Source organism: Macrobrachium rosenbergii, chromosome 49 (genome assembly GCF_040412425.1).
Source record: "Macrobrachium rosenbergii isolate ZJJX-2024 chromosome 49, ASM4041242v1, whole genome shotgun sequence".
Taxonomy (NCBI): Eukaryota; Metazoa; Arthropoda; class Malacostraca; order Decapoda; family Palaemonidae; genus Macrobrachium; species Macrobrachium rosenbergii.
Genome location: NC_089789.1, coordinates 2,253,323 through 2,276,568, shown reverse-complemented (window position 1 = coordinate 2,276,568; position 23,246 = coordinate 2,253,323). Strand labels below are relative to the sequence as shown.

The following is a 23,246-nucleotide window of genomic DNA, read 5'->3' as shown; positions in this document are numbered from 1 at the left end:
ACATTCAAGGTAATCAACCCTCTCTCCCTATTTTTACGGCCTCCCTGAAAACACATAAAGATGGGATTCCTTTACGCCCCATAATATCTAGCAGGGGCTCTTTCATGTACAAATTATCAAAATGGCTCGCAGACTTGTTATCACCCTTTCTAGGAACCTTCTCATCCTTCCACGTCAAACATGCAGAAGATTTCATACAAAAATTTAATAGTTTAAACATCCCCTCAAACAACATCAAACTGCTCAGTCTAGACGTCGATTCATTATTTACTAAAGTCCCGATTGCCGACGTGTTGTTTTTCTTAGAGAGGAAGTTACAACCATATGAAGACCATTTTCCTCTTGGCATAGATAAAACTTTAAAACTTATCAACCTCTGTGTAACTAACAACGTGTTTTCTTTCAATGGTAATTTTTACAAACAAAAATTTGGCTGTAGCATGGGAAGTCCCCTATCACCCCTTCTAGCAAACTTGTACATGGAATATTTCAAAAACAGAACTTTTGTCGTCTATCAAACCCCATAACATGATCTGGCTTAGATAATGTAGATGATATCTTTACTTTCTGGGACAATAGCTGGGGGACTTTAAGGAATTCTTTAATAGGCTAAATTCGCTAGTTCCGACCATAAAATTTAAAACAGAATGGGAAAAGGACGGAAAACTGCCGTTCCTAGATGTACTGATCATAAGAAAACAGAACAGGTATGCATTTACAGTATATAGAAAACCCACCTTCGCTGTCTCCTACATTCATTTCTTAAGCTACCACGACGTCTCCGTAAAAATCATGGTAGGGTGCAACCTATTCCTCAGAGGACTTAGGATATGTTCAAATGAGTACCTGGATCAAGAATTTAACACGATCCGCCAACACCTAACGAAACTGCTCTATCCACCACACATTATCGAGAGGGCTATTAATAAAGCAAATAAAATATACTACAGAGGTCCCACTCACAACAGACAAATAGATTTCAACAACAAAATAAAGCTTCCATAATGATGAAAACATCCAAAAGGCCACCGAGCAACTCAGTTCTGATAATCCTTTCATTTTCCATTATCCCAAATCCATCGGAGTTAAACCGTTAACGTATACTTAAATAACAAAAAAGAAGCCGGAGTTTACAAGATACCGTGTAGTAATTGTCAGGACATTTATGTAGGCGAGACAGGTAGATCGCTCTGCAAAGAATAACAGAGCACAAAAGATCAGTACGTTACGCTCGGAGAGTTCGGGAATTTTCCTACATATTAGAAATACAGGGCATGTCATTAACTGGAGTGGGGCGGAGTTGGTTTTCAAGAGTAGCTGTCCGTATAAAAGAAAGATGCTGGAATCTGCCATCATCAATCAAACCAACAATATGAACCTGTCAGGAGGACATTGGAAATCGGACGCCATTGACACCTTAATCCTCGCACCCGTTTTGAAGAAGATGACCCAAGAAACGCGACCGCCAGATCCATCGCCAAACGGGAGCTAATGAGGCCAAAAACCACTAGGAATTTGGTCAATCTCCTCCTTCTTAAGAAACGCCACCTCCTTAACATCGGAGGCCTAAGGCCACACCTTCATGTTTTTGTATATATACCATTGTAACTTTCCACCTGTCCATATTCTACCAGTGAACAGGGCACAGAAACAAGTGCCCGAAATATATGGTTTCAACGTTTAAATAGTGTTTTATGGGCCTTCTTATTTTCATATTACACTGTAGTATTACAGGAAAAGACATTCATATATATATATATATATATATATATGTATATATATATATATATATATATATATATATATATATATATATATATATATATATATATATATATATATATATATATATATATATATAATATATAATTAATTTAATTACCCCACACAGATTTAAAACTGCAATTTCATAACAAATTTCATAACTTTATTTCACATTTTGTCTCTCCTTAGTACTTTATGTGTGTAAACAACACAGGACAATCTACAGTGCAGTACACAAAATAAAACCCAAACTCAGTATTTTACTCTACATAAAATGTATAAAAATGTATCATTGAAACTCTCTCTCTCTCTCTCTCTCTCTCTCTCTCTCTCTCTCTCTCTCTCTCTCTCTCTCTCTCTCTCTCTCTCTCTCTCTCTCATTGGCAACATGCGTACATGGACCAGGCTTGAAAGTCTTGCTATTTTATATAAAGAAGAAACCAGAGAGAGAAAGAGAAATGCCAGCAAATGCACAGCAGTATGGTGTACATGTGTACATATACACATGCTTGTATGTATACAGTACTCATGATGATTTTATATGGAACAATTGGCAACCATTTTCTACTGCATGTAGTTCCTGCATAGTAAAAATCACATAAACATTTAATTCAAGTGTTCATGTGCGTGCGGGGCTTATTGAAGATGCATTACAGCAATATTCATGACACTTTATATGACTACTAAAGCTTCGGCTGTTGCCATCGTTGGTTGAAGTCGTGGTAAATGTGTAGTGCACCATATTTACCGACACAATTATAGTACATTATGTATTAAATTTACATTGCATAAAGTTCAGTTCATTTGTTGATTACATGTAAATTCCACGTTTTAAAGCTGTCATGTTATTTTCTGCATCTTATAATATCTCTTTCTTTTGTGTATGATTGAAATATTTTATTTTCATTTATTAGAAGTTAGAAATCATTCCTGACTTCTGGAGAATTGTATGCAAAGTTTAAAGAACTAAAGTATAAGAAATGGATTCAAGACTTGGACATGTCTGATGTGCATTGGGAGGCTGTTTCCAGGCCTGGTGATGGCTCGCTTTTGATAGAATTCTGTTTTTTAACCGGTGTTATGAGATAAAAGGAATTGGTCTGTCATTCAGAACAAGTTAACGAGAGCTGCCAAGTCAAGGATTGAAAGGAGGCAGATGAAGAAGACCCTAAATGAAGTATGCCACCATTGCCTACTTACTCGCATACTTCTAACCTCCTGACACTTGAACAAGAAATAACTGCAGCATGGTTAAATTTAAAAGTAAAACCCTTGGTGACCCAGGCCGAAGATGTTTCTACTGCAAGAAACATGGATGTGTGAGCAGCACATGCTGAAGGAAGATTTAAGAATAAAAAATTTGTATGTAACAACTTTTAGAATTAGAGAATGAAGTCCAGGTAAGGAGAGCAAAGTGACACAAGCTTCTAGGAGGCAGTTGGAATAGTCAGCTCCATATTTTTTTGGCGTTACTCTTTTTCCCACCTTTTTTCAGAAGGAAGGTGTTATTAAGAACTATGAAACTACTACTGAATATGAACAGAATATAAAAAGGCTAGGAATCTACCCCATTAAATTAATTGTATATCAGGTGATGATGATAAAGAACAGATGTCAAAACTGAAAATTACTGATATATATTTAAACTTTTGACAGGTGATGTGGGTGCTACTGAAGAGACCTTTTAATTCTTACCTTTCACATAAAAACAAGACAAGTACACCATCCTTCTGCTCGTTATTGAATTTTGTGGGTTGTGCATTTGCCTTAATGGAGGGTCCACCATCGTGTGTTGATCTTGGTCCGCTGCCTTTGAGGCAGGATCATTTAGCACTGGGTATGGACCAGTGCCTCTTTGGAAACTGGGCCAACTTCCGCTGGTTCCAGACTAGCCTTGGTGTTTTTTTTTTTTTTTTATATAGAGCTTCCCTTAAAGCTGCACAGTTACTGGCCTTTCTGCCTCAACAGAGACAGAAGAAGAAGACACCAATAAGCCTCATGTGCAAAGGTTGTCATTACCTTCTCAAAATATAGTAATCTTTCTAATGGCTCCTTGAAAACCTAGAAATCATCACAGAACAGTTCCAAAACCCCAGTATTAAAAGAGCTTTAAAGACCTGAAATTATAAAATTATGCCTTATGATAGAGGTCCTAACAGAAGAAAAAAATATCCTCAGTATTGCAGTGGGATTATCAGGGACTGAGGGGCAAATGAGGAACTCAAGTTATTAGTGCAGATATCTAAATTTTGTTCTCTCGAGTGTCTGCACGCATCATGCAGAAAGTTAAGACCCCATGCCCAAACCGGGAAGGGACGACTCAACGCCGCCAATTCACCACCGCCAACTCAGTGCCAGGACAACTCAACGCCAGGACAAATAACGTAACTTATTAATGGTCATTTTAACAGCATAGCTTTTTAAAACTAAATAAAAGTAGTTTATTAAGGATGACTTAAATTTTAATTACAGATTTATTGAAAATTGTATGCAATTCCCCTCAGATATTCAGTGGAAGATCATTGTGAAAAAGAAATAACAATCTGAGTGTGTTTTCTCACACTTGAAAAAGAATGAACTCTCCCTTGTACAGACCAAGGAAGACAATATGATATATAGCTGAAATGTTTTCACATTTGCACATAGTTTCATTTTTATGCGTAGGCAGTTGTGTCTGGTGAAAAATACGTAAGAAACGTCGTCTCTACAGCTTGGCTTTGGTCTGTGCATTTAGCAACCACGTGTCGGAGGTCGGCCCTCATGGTCTGCCTGGAGGGCCCCAGGGAAGAAGGGGGCCTCCAAGCTGATCTAAGAGATGTGCACACCAAGGTCTAAAGGTCTACCCATCTGTTACCCAAATTAAGACCTTTCCTGCACAGCCTAGGTCGTGACTTCTTCTCCTCCCATCTTTGGCCACTCCCAAATCTGGACTGTGGACATGACCTTAATCAGCAAGAGTAAACATGCGGACCATTTGTTTACAAACACATGCAGTGTAGAGATCAGCAGGAAATACTTCTGCATTATTTTTCAATTATATATAGCTATTTTCATTGCTGAAAGTGTCTGGGAGCAAAGGACTTTATCCTTTTCAATGGGGATTGATAATATCTTGTAAGTCTTTGGCTAAGTTGTTTGAAATGGTGAAGTCAAAATATAATATCTCATACATATTGACTCAAAGATTAAATCAAGATGGACTAGAGCTTTTTTTGCACATTTACGGCAAATGGGAGGATGTTATCAGCACCCATCGACAGTTGCCGTCAAATGTCGTGTAAGATCTCATCTATTAGGAAAAGACAGTTCACTGATGCGGTCAAAACACAATGTAGAAGAAAATGGTAATGGGAATAATATGTTATCGAGTTCATTTAAACATACCCCAGATACTGAAGCTCCATTTCCAGAAAAAGATGATAACTCTCTGCAACAGGAACTAACCCTCTCTGCAATGCTCTTTTGTTTGCCATATGATGAATACGTATCAGCAAACGAAAAAATATTGAAAATGGTCCGTCTGTGGAAATTAGTGAAATGGAAAAAGTTACAGAAGGTGGTTTACTTTATTTTGGTGGCTTCATTGCCCATAAGTTTTCACAGTACAACAATCTTGCATCGAAAGTGCCAGCTGGTGATAATTCTTGGATTGATGCTATAAGCAGAGGAGAAGGAAAATTAATGAAACCTACCGAGGATTTTGTAGGGAAATTGAAAGTGATGGAAAACTTTTCAAATGTCACCATGGGGACAAGTCTTTAAAACCAGGCAAAGAGGCTGTAGGATTGTTATCTCTCAACATTGCATATTTTATTTGTGTAGGATGTTTTTTAGGATGCAAAATCTCAACAGGACCATCACTTCTACTACAGAATTAAACAAAGTTGAAAAAACTATGAAGGGATGTATTGTGTATGTTATTCTAGTTATAGATATTTATCATATTTACAATTTTACCAATAAATTAATTCACTGTGTTTATATAGAAAGATGTACAGGATTATCATTTTGTAAATATTAATCGCAAAGGTTTGTAATAGTTTCATTTCTCCTTAATGTATATACAGTTTTACGAGTAAATTAATGTAGTTCTTTGTATAGAATGACATAGATGAATCTTTGTTTGTAATAAAATTAATCTTAAAGATGTGTATTTACCTATTTGCTTGTATATATTATTTGTAGGCTGACTACATTTTTCTCCTTGGCCATTACAAAAAAGTAAATGATTTGTACCGTTTTTGTTATTGTTGGCAGACATATAATTTATTCACTTGAAATAATTTAAGTCAGTAAATAAAATGATTTATTGCTGCAAAATATTTTACAGCAAAACAGAAATAAACCTCAAATAATATTAAATCGCTAAGATAAGTCAGAGTCCGAGCGGCAGAGATGACATCATGCACTTCACTCACCAATGACAAATTCCCATGCTACCAGCGCATGGGTGCACACTGTGGCAGCCAACACTAGTATGAAGCTATGAATTCTTTCTACAAATTGTTTGAAACGATCTAAGTACTTTCCACAAAAGCCTTTGACAATTTGACAAGCAAACCGTTGTTCTGAAACTCGCAAGTGCTGACTTGGCTTGTGGTGATCAGTTAAAGATAGAATTTTTCACATTGTTATTTTTTCACAACGATCTCCCACTGAATATTTGAGGGAATTGCATACAACTTTCAATAAATCTGTAAATTAAAATTTAAGTACTGTATGTATTAAAAATTGATCCGTAATAAATTACTTTTATTCAGTTTTAAAGATTTATGCTTTAAAATAACCTTTAATAAGTTAATTTTATTTATCCTGGCATTGAATTGTCCTGGTGTTGAGTCGGCCAGTGGTGAGTTGTCCTGGCATTGAGTTGTCCTGGTGCTGAGTAGCAGTGATTACACCCACCCTGAAGAGTATGTGAGCCATAGAACTACATGTAACCTCTGGATTGGAAGTCAAGATGGTTGTCAGGTTTTTATTTAGTGTGAATTTTTTTTAACTACTGTTGAGTCTCTAGCAGTAGAAACTGATCTCTTTAGGAAATATAACTTGCCATGTCAGTTTTAATTGGAGGACAGGAGGGGAGTGGCTCATAAGTCACCATGCACCCATAATTTGGAATACCAAAGATAGTCCACCTGTGCAATGATTGCTACAGTGACTTTCTTAACAAGCAGACAGGAAAAAATTTTTATCTAGGTGAAATTGAAGAGGATATATAGGAATTTTAGGATATAGATGATGTCAGTGATTTGCTTAACAGGACCCTGAATGCACCAGTAGTAAATTTCATTTCCAAACCCACTGGTTTATTCCAACGGTAACCAGTCCTTTGGTGGTCATCAGGATTCGAGAAACTGCATCAAGCCAATAGGAGAGCATTAACTTGGTGCTGGAGACATCACTCTGAACCAAACATTGTAATCTGTAAAAAAGGATAGAGCATCATTTCATGGAGCAATAAGGCAACTCACTGCCAGTTTTGGAAGGATTTAATCAATCCAGCAAACAGTATGACTCCTTCATCTTCTGTATAGATGAAAGCAGTGGGGAAATTTATTTTTCCACCACCAGGTTTAGAAGTTAAGGTTCAGTATATGACAGATGCCTGAGAAGTAAGCAGTATTTTTACTGAATATTGTGCCAGCATATCACATAAATCAGAAACAGCTCATGGACTTCAGGGTACTTTGTGATCTTATTTGCCCTGTCAGTTATATTTCTTTAACATGTGGTGGGAGAAAAGTGGCTCCTAAGACTTGAAGTTCTTGGCCAGCACATCCTGGGGTGCAGAATGTGAAACTAAAGTTGTATAAATTGCTCCTTTTATCAAAACATTCCTTTGGTTGTGGAATGTACTCCCCAGCAACACCAGGGTGGATGAAGATTTGTGCTCCATGTTGGTATCAGACTTATTTACAACCTCCACTGTTGCAAGTCTTGTATTCAAAGGAGGAGAGATACCTCTGTACCATATCATTAGGTATTGGTATAGGTTACAAAGGCTCTGAAGTCTCATGCATTTAAAACAGCTAAGAAAGCAGAGAAAACTAGGTAATTGAAGCATTCCCAAAACTCTCCAACCATTTGGTTTTAGATTCAAATAGTTTTTAAGTAGTTTTAAAAAGTTAAGACAGAGGCAGTTCACTTCAAGGTTATTTTAGTTGGTTTAAAAATGAGATTCTAGATGAAGGAACTGTTTTTATGGAACATTGCACTTTAACCTATTATTCATACATCAGTGCAGCAAAGTATTTCAAGTGCTATTGAGAAAATGGCAGTTTTAGATAAGGCGATTTTACTGTTTTCTGCGTTTCAAAAACTGTGTTACGTGCTTGCATAGTTTTTAGTTCCATTAATACATTGCTTTAAGAATGTACAATGACAGTGCTTTTGAGGGTGTAGGAATGAATGCAAATATTTGCTGGTTGGTATGTGCCTCATTCTTTGGAAATGGGGGTAAACTAGCAGGATAAACAGTTTTCAGGCTCTGATGCCCATCTGGGCTAATCATTTAAACTGATACAGAAACTTAATTACTAAGATTCTCAGAGAGATTTCAGGGTTTACAGTGATATTTTACTCTTAGTAACAATGTTTATATTGGAGTTTCCAGTTATGATCTATGATTTTAACTCGTGCCATCTGAACTTTTCATCTCAAATAATTCCGGTGTCAGTCACCCTGGGAGTTGTGATGCCAGTAACTCCTACTCTATCAGCAAATACTGTATTTTCTTACTAGCAGTGGCTGTCTGGAAATCATAGCAGTGCACAATTAGACTGATGCAAAGTAATGGATCAGCATTGAACAAAATTTTTTCAAAAACTATTGTACCAGTATTTTTTTAATGTACAAAGATGAGTGTGCGTATTAATTGGTATTGACTGAATTTTATGATATTTAAGTGGTATTTTGTATACAAACTTATAAAAGTATGGAGTTGAAAGTGCAAAATTTCTCTCTCTCTCTCTCTCTCTCTCTCTCTCTCTCTCATGTCATCATCATCGCCATCATTTTGATAAGGATTTATTTTTGTGTCGTACCTCTTAAGGGCTAACTCGGTTTTGGTTGTTAAAATGCATTAATTCACTGTGCGTGTGTGTGTGTATTGTATAAAAAGGACCTCACTGTATTGTTTTATTGGTTGGGGATAGGAGCTATCACAGTTATCTGTATTTTCCAATGCCGGGGAGGATAATGTTGAATTGTTTTAGAGTATTTACTGTATTAGGAAACTTGGTCAAAACTCAATATTCAGTTGATATATGGTTGAAAAATATGAATTAGATATACACGTTTCTGTAATGTTGTGTTATCCGTTTCATTAGAACAAAGCACAGTGATATTGACCAGCACATGTATTTGTGGTTCCAGGATTGTGAAGCCATATGGAATAAGCGCGATGATGCCGTCCGACATTTGTGTGAAGAGTTGGGAATTGACCTTGTGGAGTGCACTTCACACACACTGTGGAATCCTTTCGATATCATCAAAGCAAATGGAGGACAGCCACCACTCACCTATGAAATGTTCTTGGTATGGGTTTCAAATACTGGTTTGAAGATAACCTAAAAAATATTGTTTCCCTTTTTTTCAGCTGTGAGGAGACAAGCTCATCAGAACTCCCTAAACGTTGATAAGTTGCTGTAGTAATTACGTAAAGAAAAATGCTGTAGGGTAGGAACAATATACCCAAGCTACTTTGCATTTTTTAGGAACTTTGTATCATAAGAAGTGTATATCCATCATCTAAACACACTTTCATATACAGTGAACCCCCCGTATTCACAGGGGATGCGTCCCACACCCCCCCGCGAATAGGTCAAATCCGTGAATGCTTAAAACCCTTCTAAAAACACTTAGAACTGCCCATTTTGATAGCTTAGACCAAGAAAAACCCTGTGAAAATGCTTATACCTGAATATTTTAATAGTTTTATCACAAAAAGTGCATTTATTCATGAAATTTATATGAAAATACAGTAATTAGTGAATATTTCTCAGTGAAAAATACCGCGAATGGGCGAATTTTCTGCGAATGATGGCTAGATATGTTCCACAGAGAAACCCGGGAATGCGTGAGTCCGCGAACCATGAGAACGCGAATATGGGGGGTTTACGGTAGTAGGTTGTCCCTTTTTAGAATTCTTGAAGGGGCCATTGGCCTGCACTGGGCCAGGGCAAAATGGTATCAGACTGAGTGACCAGACAAAGCTTTTGATGCAAAAGCAGCATCCCGTTGTCTTGTACATAAGAAACATGTTTATACAGGCAACTGTCACTGTACAGTGGGGTTATGGGCCTTGAAAATAGATCATTAGGCAGTTGTTTAGGTAACAACCCAATTATAACATTGGTTTAATGGGGATATGTTCCCACCCACTCAAAATTATTAAAAAATTAACTGTAAAAGTCCCCTCCTTTTACTGAAAAGCAAGTTCTGTGCATAAATATACCCATCATTACGCTTTAAAGAGCAACTTCTATGCATAAATATACCCATAATTATGCTTTAAAGATAAAATTATGTAGAGAATGGAACTTAATGTAATTAAAATAAAAAAAATAAAAACCCAGTTGCAGAGTCCATGCCAGCTGTAGAGCACTTGATCATTGGCAGTAAGTTTAATGATTTTGTATTTGTCATTAAATAGGTGTATATGTAAGCATCATTAATATGATGTAATCATGAAAATGTTTGAGCGAAACGAAATTACATAATGAAAGAGAGTGTAAGGAAACTGGTGGAAAGGATGATGATAAGAAGTAACACGTCAAGTTGATAAATCTCTTGGGGTCTCTGCCCATCTTGCTAGGCAAAGAAATCCAATAAGTGATAACGATTGGCATGTATCCAGTGGGTTACAGTACCATGGAGCCAATGTGCATAGCTTTTAGTGTACAGCAATTCCATATAAAATTAATAGCCAGTCCTAACCAGTAATTTGTAATCATTCAATTTAGGGTATTAGTTAACTCATCATTGAATTTTAGAGAGATATCTTCAAAATTTATTGCTTCTAAACATGTACAATACCTAAGAAAAAAATAGCTGGTTGCAGTAGATCAACCTGCAAGATATGCAAAGCACAAAATTCTGACAATATAAATGAATCATCAGCACTTTTGTGCTTCATGTCTAACAAAAATTATGAAATACTGTAGCTGGCACTTACAGTCAACCCCTGCCTATATGCGGTTCTGGATTGGCAGACTCCTGTATTCGCAGATTTCGCTGTGGAACATATACTGTATACACATTATTCATGAAAAATTTGCCTATTGATGGTATTTTTCATAGAGAAATATTCACAAATTACTGTATTTTTTCATAGAGAAATGTTCACAGATTACTGTATTTTTTCCTGGAGAAATATTCATAAATTACTGTATTTTCATATTTTTGTGACTAAATGCACTTTTTGTGATAAAACTATTAAAATATTCAGGTATAAGAATTTTTAGAGGGTTTTTTGGTGTTTTGAACTCTCAAAATAGGCAGTTATAAGTGCTTTTAGAGGGGATTTAGGGATTCGTGGATTTTAGCTAATTATGGGGGGTGTAGTGGTAAGCATCCCCCATGAATACCGGGGTCGACTGTATTTTACGGCGCTTGTCTGGTGACGATAATCAGTGATTTTCAGTGCTGAAAATCACCAATTTCTGCTTGTCAGCACCGATAATTGGGTATTGGCACCGATGCATACCTAACACAGGTGCCGATCTCCGGTTAGTGCCGAAAATTGCAGATTTTCGGTTATCGGTGAGTTTCGCTTATGTTCACCCTGTGGGCACAGAACCCCCGCCAATAACCAGGAACTGCCTGTACGGTATTTTACTTAATACAGCAGTGTAGTGTTACACTTGATATATACAGGCAGCCCCCGAGTTACGACGGAGATCCATTCCTGAGGCAACGCCATAAGTCGAATCTGCCTTAAGTCAGATCTCGACTTTAAAAAGTTTATAAAAAAAAAAAAAGTGATGAAAGCCTTACCTTTAATCTTGTGGTTGGCTTGTACAATGAAGGGATGGTGACACTTACTTATTTACAGGAGGGAGCTTGAGATCTGTGAGTACAGTAGAACTATAAGAAGTTGCTGGAAAATCTGGATTGGTAATGATAAAAAGATATTACAGTACTGTACTTATTTATAAAATTTATAAAATAATTTATAAAGTAAAACAATTTGTGAAAATGAAAGAGAAAGTGAAGAATTCCTTACCTTTAATCCTGTGGTTGGCATGCAGGTGCTTGGGAGTCTGGGATGATAATGATGAAAATATAATTACCGTACTGTACAGTAGAGTACTTATAAAATTTATAAAACAATTTATAGAAATAAAAAAAAAATGAAGAATTCCTTACCTGATGGAGCTGGAGATGTTGCACATGGAGCTGGATTTAGTACAGGGTCAGGGGAGTCAGGTTTTAGTGAGGAAAGGCTCACTTCTGGATTGATAATGATAAAAATTAAGTATGCAATACATATATTACAGTACAGTCATCCCCCAATATTCGCAGGGGATGCATACTACACCCACCCACGAATACCGAAGCCCCCTCTAAAAACGCTTATAACTGCCCATTTTAATAGTTCAGACACCAAATATACCTTGAAACTATCACCCTAAAACATTTAGTCGTGAAAATATGAAAATACTGTAATTGCTCTGTGAAAAAATCCGTGAATAGGCGAATTTTCCACGAATAATGTGAATACTGTATGTGTTCCACAGAAAAATCTGCCAATAACTGAAGCTGCGAATCCTGAACCGTGAATAAGCAGGGGGTCAACTGTACTTTTTTTTTTTTTTTTTTTTTTACAAAATTTATAGAACAGTTTGTATAAATAAAAGAAAGTTAAGAATTCCTTACCCAGGTTAGGAATGGGAGATGGTGTTGGATCTTGCTTCTTGAAATAACACTAAAGGCTAGACTGGACAGTTTGTTTCTTCCTCTTCTCCTCAAAAGTCTCCCTGTAAAAAGTTTGCAAATCCATGACCCCTCTATGTACCTTGGTGGACCTTTCAACGTTGGGGTCCTCAGCTTCGATCAATGCCAGCCCTTGCTCTTAATAACCAGTGCTCTGGGACTGGTGCCTCTTCCTCCTCCCCGATCATCTGTTTCTCCAGCTGAATGAGATCCTCTGGAGTTAACTCTTCCCCATGGGATTCCAGCACCTCCTTGACATCATAAGCATCCACCTCCAAATTTAGCTCATTGTTTATTCCAACAGTTTTGTTGGTGACACTTTCAAGTGTGTCTAACTCCTATGAAGTCATGCACAAAATCCAGACACATTTTCTTCAAGACCCCATTCTTATTGGTCTGCTTTAACTCGTCCAGGGCAGCTGCAATGTTCTTCACAGCTTCTAAAATGTTGTAGGATTTCCAAAATTCCTTGAGAGTCAACTCCTTTTTTTTTCAATGGCCTTGAAGGGACTGTTATCATCCTTCGGAGGTAGTAGGCCTTTGAAGTTAGTAATGATACCCTGGTCCATTGGTTGTAAAACCGATGTAGTATTTGGAGGAAGGTAAACTACCTTCACACTAGGATGCAGGTCATTCAGTTGTGAATGGTGTCCAAAGGCATTATCTAATACAAGCAAAACCTAAAGGGCAGAACCCTCAAAGCACAATAATCTTTGACCCGCTGGCACAAAGTGGTTAGTAAACCAGCCTTCAAAGATATGAATAACCCAAGCCTTCTGGTTAGGCTTCCAAATGATAGGTAGTTGACTCTTGAATATACCCTTGAATGCCCTTGGATTCTCAGCCAAATACACTAACAAGGGCATAAGATTAAAACCCCTGTCGCCACTAAACATTACTGCCATTTTGAAGCTTAAACCAAGAAAAACCCTCAAAAATGTCTCTTCACAAAAAGTGCATTTATTCTTGACTTTATGGCTCAGTGAAAAATACCGCGAATTTTCCACGAATGATGGCTTATGTTCTCCTCCGGAGAGAACGCAGTACTGTACCTCCAAGAAGTAAAGTCAGTCTTGACTTTTTATGGCCTGGCGCTGACTATATCCATCCAAAAGTATGTTTGACTCAGGTATATACGCTGATCCACATTAAACACCTGCCCAGCAGAATAACCTCTCTCCTTAATTATCTCAGCCAACCCACTAGGAAAATTGTTTGCTGCTTCCTCATCAGCTCTAGCAGCTTCATCTTGCACCTCAAGATTGTGCAAATTAGCACGAGCCTTGAAGTGGTTAAACCAACCAGCCTTTACTTTTCAAAAACGGCTCACTTGCACTCCCCTCCCCTTTTCCTTTATTATTGCGTCATATACCCTTCTAGCCTTCTCTTGAATGACACTAAGGCTCACTGGGATTCGTCACTGGTGCTGGTCTTCAAGCCAGATCAGCAATAATCGCTCCATATCACTAGGTTTCTTCATTATAATCGTTGCTTTCATTGGAGCAGCACCTTTAACGTGTTCAAGGATACATTTCTTTTCTTTTACTATGTTCACGATCATCATACAACTAAGGCCTAGTGCTTAGCCTATGTTCGTGTTGGATTCTCCCTTCTCTGCATGCCGTACTATTTCTATTCTTTGATGCACTGCCATCAAAAGAATCAACCTTGCATTTTGGAGCTATAGTAAAGGGCAAAAAAGTGATGAAGCACAATACAGGATGCTCAAGTGACAACGAAACGACGTAGTGGAACACAATGTAGAGGAATGGCAGCGTACTGAAGATTGGCATCGGTCTTGTTTGTATTGTATTCCTACGCCACTGACTAACCCAGCGTGGGTTGTTGCTCGTTTGCGTATGCCGCTCAGAGACTAGCACAACTACTGGAATCCACCTTAACTTCGGATTTCGCCATAGGTCGGAATCCACTTTAATTTTGGATTTCACCTCAAGCCGGAATCGAATTTTTCGAACATTTTTGAAAAACATTGTAAGATTGGATTGATGTATACACCGCTCAGAAACTGCCTTAATTTTGGATTTTGCCTTAAGTCGGAATCCAATTTTTTGTGAATATTTTTTAAAAGCATCATAAGATTGGATCGACATGCAGTAGACCCCCACTTATTCGTGTTTGAGTATTCACGGCTTCAGTTATTTGCAGATTTTTCTGTGGAAGATGTTTTTCAATAAAATTTGGAAAATTTGTTTAATTTGCAGATTTTTTCCCAGAACAGTGTTCACTAATTACTGTATTTTCAGGTTATTTTCATGACTAAATACCTTTTTTATGATAAGAAAATTATTTACTTATTTTTAAATTCTGTACAATATTAAGATTAAGTAATAATAATAATACTGTACCTGTAATAATACAGTATAGTTAATAAGTACTAATTTTCAAATAATAATAATATTAATATAAGATTAAATAATAAGATTACATGATTAATATAATAATACTGTTCCTATAATAATAATAATAGCAATAAGATTAAATAATAACTTAGAGAGAGAGAGAGAGAGAGAGACTTATGTGGAAAGAAACAAAGTTGTAGGCTTTGGCTGGTAATAAACTGATTTTCTCCCCTCCATATGTATGGGAGGGACCTCTTTATAGTGAACTCCATAGGAGGGACCTCTTTACAGTGAATACTTCTGGTGGCTGCAGCTCCCTAAGCCTGTTTTCTCACCTTGTTATAGCTATACCGCTCAGAAATGATACGTATTGAAATATGAAAGTGATATTGAAATATTAAAGTGATATTGAGATATTAAAAGTGTTTTAGGATGATAGTTTAAGATATACCTGTATTTGGTGTTTAAAGTGTCAAAATAGGCAGTTAAAGCATTTTTAGAGGGTGTGTTCCAATATATCGTGGATTTTCAGTATTCGTGGGTGGTTGTGGTACCCACCCCGTGAATACAAGGGTCAACTATATGTTGAGACCATTGCAAATTGGGGACTGCCTTGTGTGTGTTTATATATATGTATAAATATTTATATATACAGCAATACAGTAAACCCCCGTATTGCGTTCTCATGATTCGCGGACTCGCCTACTCACAGATTTCTGTATTGAACATACAGTATATACACATTATTCATGGAAAATTTGCCCGTCCAGTATTTTTCAGAGAAATATTCACTAATTACTGTATTTTCATATTTTCATGACTAAGTGCACTTTTTGTGATAAAACTATTGAAATACTCGGATAGTACTCAAGTTACGATACTTTGCCGTACGATAATTTGATTTTGCGTTGGGGTAAGCAGTTAATACCAATACGACAATATTTATAAAATCTTTTTCAATTTTGAGCGGGCGCAGGCAGCAGCATAAAATCGTCAGCAAGAGAGACCAAATTACAATAGACCAACTTCTTTTCCTCTTTTCCTCCATCTCTTTATCCCATTGTCTAGTTAAAAAGGTAAAAGAGAATGGTGAAAGTATTGTTAGCAATGTTATACTCTTGCGTAAATGCATACAGCCACAAACAACCGAACAAGAAACTGTTGTTTTGCTTATAACCTAATTGGATAGCAACAGCTGTTTTGCTTGTATTTCAGTCATTGTACGGTAGTAAACAATTACTGTAGTTACGTTACAAGTGATGTTAAGCAGAATAGGACTGATATATTTTTACATTATATCCTTATTCGGTATGGATAAAAGATTGGCAAGGAAATATTCTGCTAAATTTAAGCTGCTAAGAAAACAATGTTCAAGCTGCTAGTGATTATAAATTATCACGCATCTGCAACATGGATGAAACTCAACCATAAATAAAATTTGAGAGAAAGCATTTTAATCAAAACTACTAGGCAGGAAAGAACACACATTACTGCTGTTTTCATGCCGATAAAAGATAAATACATAAAGCTTGTATTTTGATGAAATCAAGTGAAAATAGCAAACAGAAATCAATTTTTTTTTTTTTACACAAAACAAGCATGCCCCCAACTGGCCAACTCCATTTATTAACGAAAAAAGTTCCTAAATGAATATCACAACGAGACGTATTTAAGTTGTATTTCGACTTAAAAACACTTTGTATAACAAAAAATAACCTTGCCCTGTATAAATAGAGTATCTAGAGATTCATTTACGCTAACTAGAAGCAAGAAAAGCATTCTGAACTGAGTTAAATGCAGCGAAATAAACTTACCACGTAATCGATTTCCAAACCAAAACACTGATTGCTATGATCGCAATTTATAATACAAAAGCAATAAAAGAATGTATACAATATTATTGGATACAGTGAAGTAAAGCTTAGCATTGTAAAAGATCCATGGAAAAGATGCATATTCATTATGTTGATGTTTGTATCATGTGATATTAATATGTGAATATAGAGTACAGTATGATGTAGGCTAGGCTACCATATATGCATACGATATATCATAGTGTAAGCTAAGCTAATTCTTGTTTGTTATTCAATTTCTCTGTTGGATTATCATAAGTCAATATGTATGAACCTCCAGAATTAGCTGATTTTAATAATTACTGTACCATATACAGTAAATTCCCTGTTTGCGGTCTCACTGTTCACAGACTCATGTATTCTCAGATTTCTCTGTGGAATGTATCTACCCATTATTTGCAGAAAATTTGCCCATTTGCAGTATTTTTCACTGAGAAATATTCACTAATTACTATATTTTCATATCATTTTCATGACTAAATGCACTTTTTGTGATAAAGCTTTTAAAATACTCTGGTATAAGCATTTTTAGAGTTTTTTTTTGTGTTTAAACTATCAAAATAGGCAGTTTTAAGTGTTTTTAGAGGGGTTTTAAGTATTTGTGGATTTTAGCTATTCGCGGGGGGGGGTTGTGCAGTACGCATCCCCCACGAATACGGGGGGTTTACTCTATGTATAGAGTATGCTTTATAGTGTAGGCTATGCTACCATATATGTATACATGGTACTGAATACCCTAGTGTAGGCTAAGCTATATTTGAGATAAGTCTTTTCCAACAAACAATGGATTTTTTGGAACTTAACCCCGTCGTAAGTAGGATAATAAGTGTTATAAGCATTTTTTAAGATTTTTTTGTGTTTGAACTATCAAAAAAGCAGTTCTAAGTGTTTTTAGAAGGGTTTTAAGTATTCATGGATTTTAGCTATTTGTGGGGGGTGAACTATCGAAAAAGCAGTTCTAAGTGTTTTAAGAAGGGTTTTAACAATTTGTGGATTTTAGCTATTTGCGGGGGTGTGTGGTACGCATCCCCCGCGAATATGTGGCGTTTACTGTACTGCTGTTTTTACACTGATAAACGATAAATACGTAAAGCTCATATTATGATGAAATCAAGTGAAAGTAACGAACGGAACCTCCTTTTTTTTTTTTTTTTACACAAAACAAACATGCCCCCAAATGGCCAACGTCATCTATTAAAAAAAGAATAACTAAATTAATTTCACGAGACTTTTAAGTTATATTTCGACTTAGAAACACTTCGTACAACGAAAAATAACCTTGCCCCTTGTAAATGAAGTATCTCATTACAGTTGCTGCACAGAATCTTGTAAACTCCGGCTTCTTCTGTGCAGCAATTGTAATGAGATTTACGTTGGGGAGATGCGGGTAGATCCCTCTTGCAAAGATTAATAGAGCATAAAAGATCAGTACGGTATGCTTTGGAGAGTTCAGGGATTTTCTTTCGTGGAGCTGGTTTTCAAAAGTAGCTGTCTGTATAAAAGAAAGATTCTGGAATATGCTATCATCAGTCAAACCAACAATATGAACTTGTCAGAAGGACATTGGAAATCGGATGACATCAACGGGTTAATCCTCAGGCCTCTTCTCAAGCAGGTGTTCCAGGGAACACGACCACCAGGCGCATTGCCAAAAGAGAGTTAATGAGGCCAAAAACCACTAGGGAATTGTTTATTTTCCCTCCTTCTTGGGAAACAGTCACCTGCATACCATCGGAGACTTAATGCCACACCTACATTTGCTTTGTATACTGTATATACTCTTGTAACATTTCATCTGTCCATATTTTACCAGTGAACAGGGGCACAGAAGGAAGTGCTTGAAATATATGGTTGCAGCGTTCAAATAGTTTTTTATGGGCCATTTTATCTTCATATTATACTGTGGTATTAAAGTAAGACATTCATATGTATGTAGTGTTCTTTTTATTTTTCTCTCTGTTTATGTCTGCTATTCGTTGCCAAGTCAAGAAGATTACTTTTCTTTATAGATGCTTATCATTCTGGCTTTGTTATGGAGTAGGGTATTTATTCCCAGGAGGCTTAAGAAGACACTTAGTAGTTTCTTTCTTTCATTAGCATCAAAAGAAATTCAATTAGCATCAAAAGAAACAAAGTCACAATAGGTTACAAAATGAATTGCTGTGCAAGATTAAAGTGTGAGTCAAATGTGAGCCTTTCGTCTTATATCAACCTACTACTGGTGAGGCCTATGACCTCACACTCTTTCTTTTTCTGCTTCCTTGCCTTCTCTCTTCTCTTCCTCTCCCTCTGAACTGGACTTCTTAAGGATTTCTGAAGTCAATTGTTCAGCCCATTGTAGGCAGGAATCTTGCTTCTGTCCTGCCTTTGTAGATTTCTAATTGGTTGAGGCTTAACTAAAGACACCCCATTTAGGGTGGATTTTTGGAATCGCACTGCCTTCTAAGGAGGTGCTTTTCACGTCACTGGAAGTTATGAATTCCGACGGCTGTTTATTCAACTAAGGCCACCATGCGTTTGGTTACAAATTCCTTGTGATTTCCAACTCGATTAAGTGCAATCATAATGGCTTTGTAATCACAACACCTGTTTTGCTTTTCTAGCGCTGGTTTACAATTCCTTTGTGATCTTCAGTTTGATTAAGCTTACCCGAGTTTGGCCTCACAATCACGATATAGCCATAACACCTCTGTTTTGCTTTCAATCTCTCTCTCCCTCTCTGTCTATCTGTCAATGTCTATTAATGGAAGGTTTCTCTCTCTCTCTCTCTCTCTCTCTCTCTCTCTCTCTCTCTCTCTCTCTCTCTCTCTTTTGCTATGTTGATTAATATTTGGAATATTCAGAACTCCTAGTTATCGCTACAGTACATATATATATATATATATATATATATATATATATATGTATGTATACTGTACATATATATAGTAAACTATAGTATATATTATATATATATATATATATACCTGTACATATATACTTTGAATAGTATTTATGAGAACCCACACCCCCGAGTGAATACTTGTTGGAACCCTTCTAAAAACACTTGGAACTGTCTATTTTGATAGTTCAAACACAAAAAAAAGCAGAAATGCTTATACAGGTATTATCTTACTTTCGATGGGGTTAGGTTCCAAAAAAACCCATCATTTCTTGGAAAAAACATATCTCGAATATAGCCTACCCTACACTAGGGTATTCAATACCATGTATACATATATGATAGCCTAGCCTACAATATGAAGTATACGCTTTACATACACGGTATTGTAATTATTAATATCAGATAATTCTGGAGGTTCATACAGAGTAACTTGTGATAATTCAATACAAAGAGAAATTGAACAACAAACAAGAATTAGCATACCCTACACTATGGTATATTTGTATAAATATATGGTGGTGTAGCCTACATTATACTGTACTCTATGTTCACATATCTTATTATACAAACATCAACATAACGAATATGTATCTTTTCCATGGATCTTTTAAAATGTTATGCCTTAATTCACTTTATCCAATAATATGTGTATATTCTTATATTGCTTTTGTATTATAAAGTGCGGTCAAAGCGATCAATGTTTTGTTTGGAAATCGTTTACGCAGTGTTTATTTCACTGTGTTTAACTCAGTTCAGAGCGCTTTTCTTGCTTCTAGTTAGTGTAAATGAATCTCTAGATACTTTAAATTTATATGGGGGAAGGTTATTTTTCGTTATACTGTACAAAGTGTTTTTAAGTCGCAATATGACTTAAGTCTAGTTGTGAAATTAATTTAGCTGTTTTTTTCATTAACCCTCTCGCACTTTATGTTTTGAACTATCAAAATAGGCAGTTATTAGCATTTTTTCACAGGGGTTTTAAGCATTCACTGATTTGAACTATTTGCGGACATAAAGACTTGTTGGGGAAGGGTCAATTTATTCCCGACATTTCAGAATGGCTTCATTACATTTTCGAGGGCTGTACAAAATAAATAGCATAAATTACAAAAAGGGTATAAATTTAAATTTAAAAAATTAAGCACAATGGATTACAAATAAAAAAATTAAAAATAGAAGGGACAATTAAAAAGGACAACATAAAAAACAAAACAAAATCTCTCTAAAAATATACAATATAAAAAAAATATAAAAAGTAAGCAGATCTGGACCAACCTATTCAGTGGCAATGTTAAAACTGAACAGAAAACGAAAGACTAAGAGAGGTACAGTGTGCCGGCAAGGGTTTGGCTGTTTAACAAGGGGACGAGTCGTTTAAACATTAATGATTCCAAAATGGCCAATTCATGGCTACTAGAGGCTCGCCCTAAAACAGAAAAATCCTTATTTTCAATATAAACACACACACACAGTCAACCCTCTGTATTCATGGTTCGGGATTTGCAGCTTCACCTATTCATGAAACTTTCTGTGGAACTTATCCCTGAATTAGTTGTGAATAATTTGGTAATTCACAGTTTTTTGTTGAGAAATATTCACTAATTACTGTATTTTCATGTTATTTTCGTGATTAAATAGAATTTATATGATAAAAAAAGATTGACTAATTTTCAGGTATTAATATTAATGTAAACACAGGAAAATAATGATGAATACTGTGAATGAGCGAATTTTCTGTGAATAATGGGTAGATACATTCCACAGAGAAATCTGCGAATATGTGAGTCCGCGAATCATGAGACTGCGAATATGGGGGGTTTATTGTATACATTTGGTGTCCGGACTATTAAACCGGGAAGTTATAAGCGTTTTTAGGGGGGTTTCAGTATTCGCAGATTTTCGGTATTTGCAGGTGGGTGTGTTACATATCCCCACGAATACCGGACGACTATATATATATATACTATATATATATATATATATATATATAAAAATAAAAATATATATATACTATATATATATAAAATATATATATATATATTGTCAGAGAAGCATACCGTAACACTCAATCTGTTACGGCACCTGCCAGGCACACTAGGGCACTTGCCATCTTTTCTGGCAGTACCTTCCCCCTATTTATCGAGTCTCCAGATATGAAAGGTGATGGTTTGTGTCCCTGTAAGAACATATACTAAGATTTTTTAGTATTGGAGGAAATTCTCCTCTCCCTCTCTACTTCTTCAACCAACAGTGCATATCTTGTGACTGTAAGGTCAGTGGGGGAAAGTTGGATGAAGGGACATGTCCTTAGATCACCTTCACGGATATCTCCTTGTTAATTAGTACAAAGGCTTGTCCAGCAAATGTGCATGAAAGGTACTCCAGATATGATAGGTTTAGGTTTGTATATGATTATAAATGTATTTTTATATTATAAATGAATGATCCAATGTATTATAAATTATTTGTCCTTTTTCAAACTCCCACCATTTTTTCCAGCATGTGTCATCGTTACTTGGACTGCCACCTCGCCCCTCTCCCTACCCTGACTGGAGTGATGTGTTGTTCGGTGAAATAACTGATGGTTTGGCCGGAAAAGTTGGGGTGAGTTGCTAAATGAATTTACCATTTCTTCAGATTATGTATCAATGTATTTCAGTTTTTGGTTGGGATTATTCTGATTCCTTGATAATCCATCTATAATTGCTATTGCTATGAAGTAACTAGATTGAGCTGACCTCTAGAGTTGGCCTTGAGGATGTTTCCTCGAGTCATGGGTAGTTATTTATAATTATTATTATTCAGATGAACCCTAGTTATATGAAACAAGCCCACAGGGGCCATTGACTTGAAATTCAAGCCCCCAAAGAATATGGTGCTCATTAGGAAGTAAAAGGTAAAAGGAAATATAGAAAGAAGGGATCCCACTTAAAAAAAGAAAAAAATAAATTAATAGATAGATAAAAATGTATTAAAATGCAAGGAGAATGATATTAGGTAGTAATGCATCACATCTTTGCTTGAACTTTTGAACTTCCAGTTGTAAGTTAAGTTCAGTATACCTTAGTTTTACCAGACCACTGAGCTGATTAACAGCTCTCCTAGGGCTGGCCCGAAGGATTAGACTTATTTTACGTGGCCAAGAACCAATTGGTTACTCAGCAATGGGACCTACAGCTTATTGTGGAGACATCCTAAGGGAGACTGTTCCACAGGCTTACGGTGTGAGGAATAAAGTACCTCTGGAACTGAGGAGTTTGACAGCGAGGCATATTTACTACATATTGGTGCTGCTGTTGAGCGAATCTGGTTGCTCTTGCCAGGAAGAGGGGATCAGGGATCAGTTGTGAATGTGAAAGATCTCTATTAAAATTCAACTTATGAAAAAGTGACAAGCAAGGGACCATCCATGGATGGTTCAAGACATAACTATTAATAATAGGAAAC

At 36.3% G+C, this 23,246-nt stretch overlaps 1 protein-coding gene across 4 annotated transcripts in view; it reads left to right on the top strand.

Moving 5' to 3' along the window:
* LOC136832024 (cryptochrome-1-like) overlaps positions 1-23,246 on the top strand; it is a 368,545-nt gene that overhangs the window by 122,123 nt on the left and 223,176 nt on the right. For all 4 annotated transcript variants that reach the window (XM_067092517.1, XM_067092516.1, XM_067092515.1 and 1 more), the window contains 2 exons: positions 9,142-9,303; positions 22,299-22,403. In XM_067092517.1, coding sequence (XP_066948618.1) covers positions 9,142-9,303; positions 22,299-22,403 — 267 coding nt within the window. The remainder of the gene's footprint in view (positions 1-9,141; positions 9,304-22,298; positions 22,404-23,246) is intronic.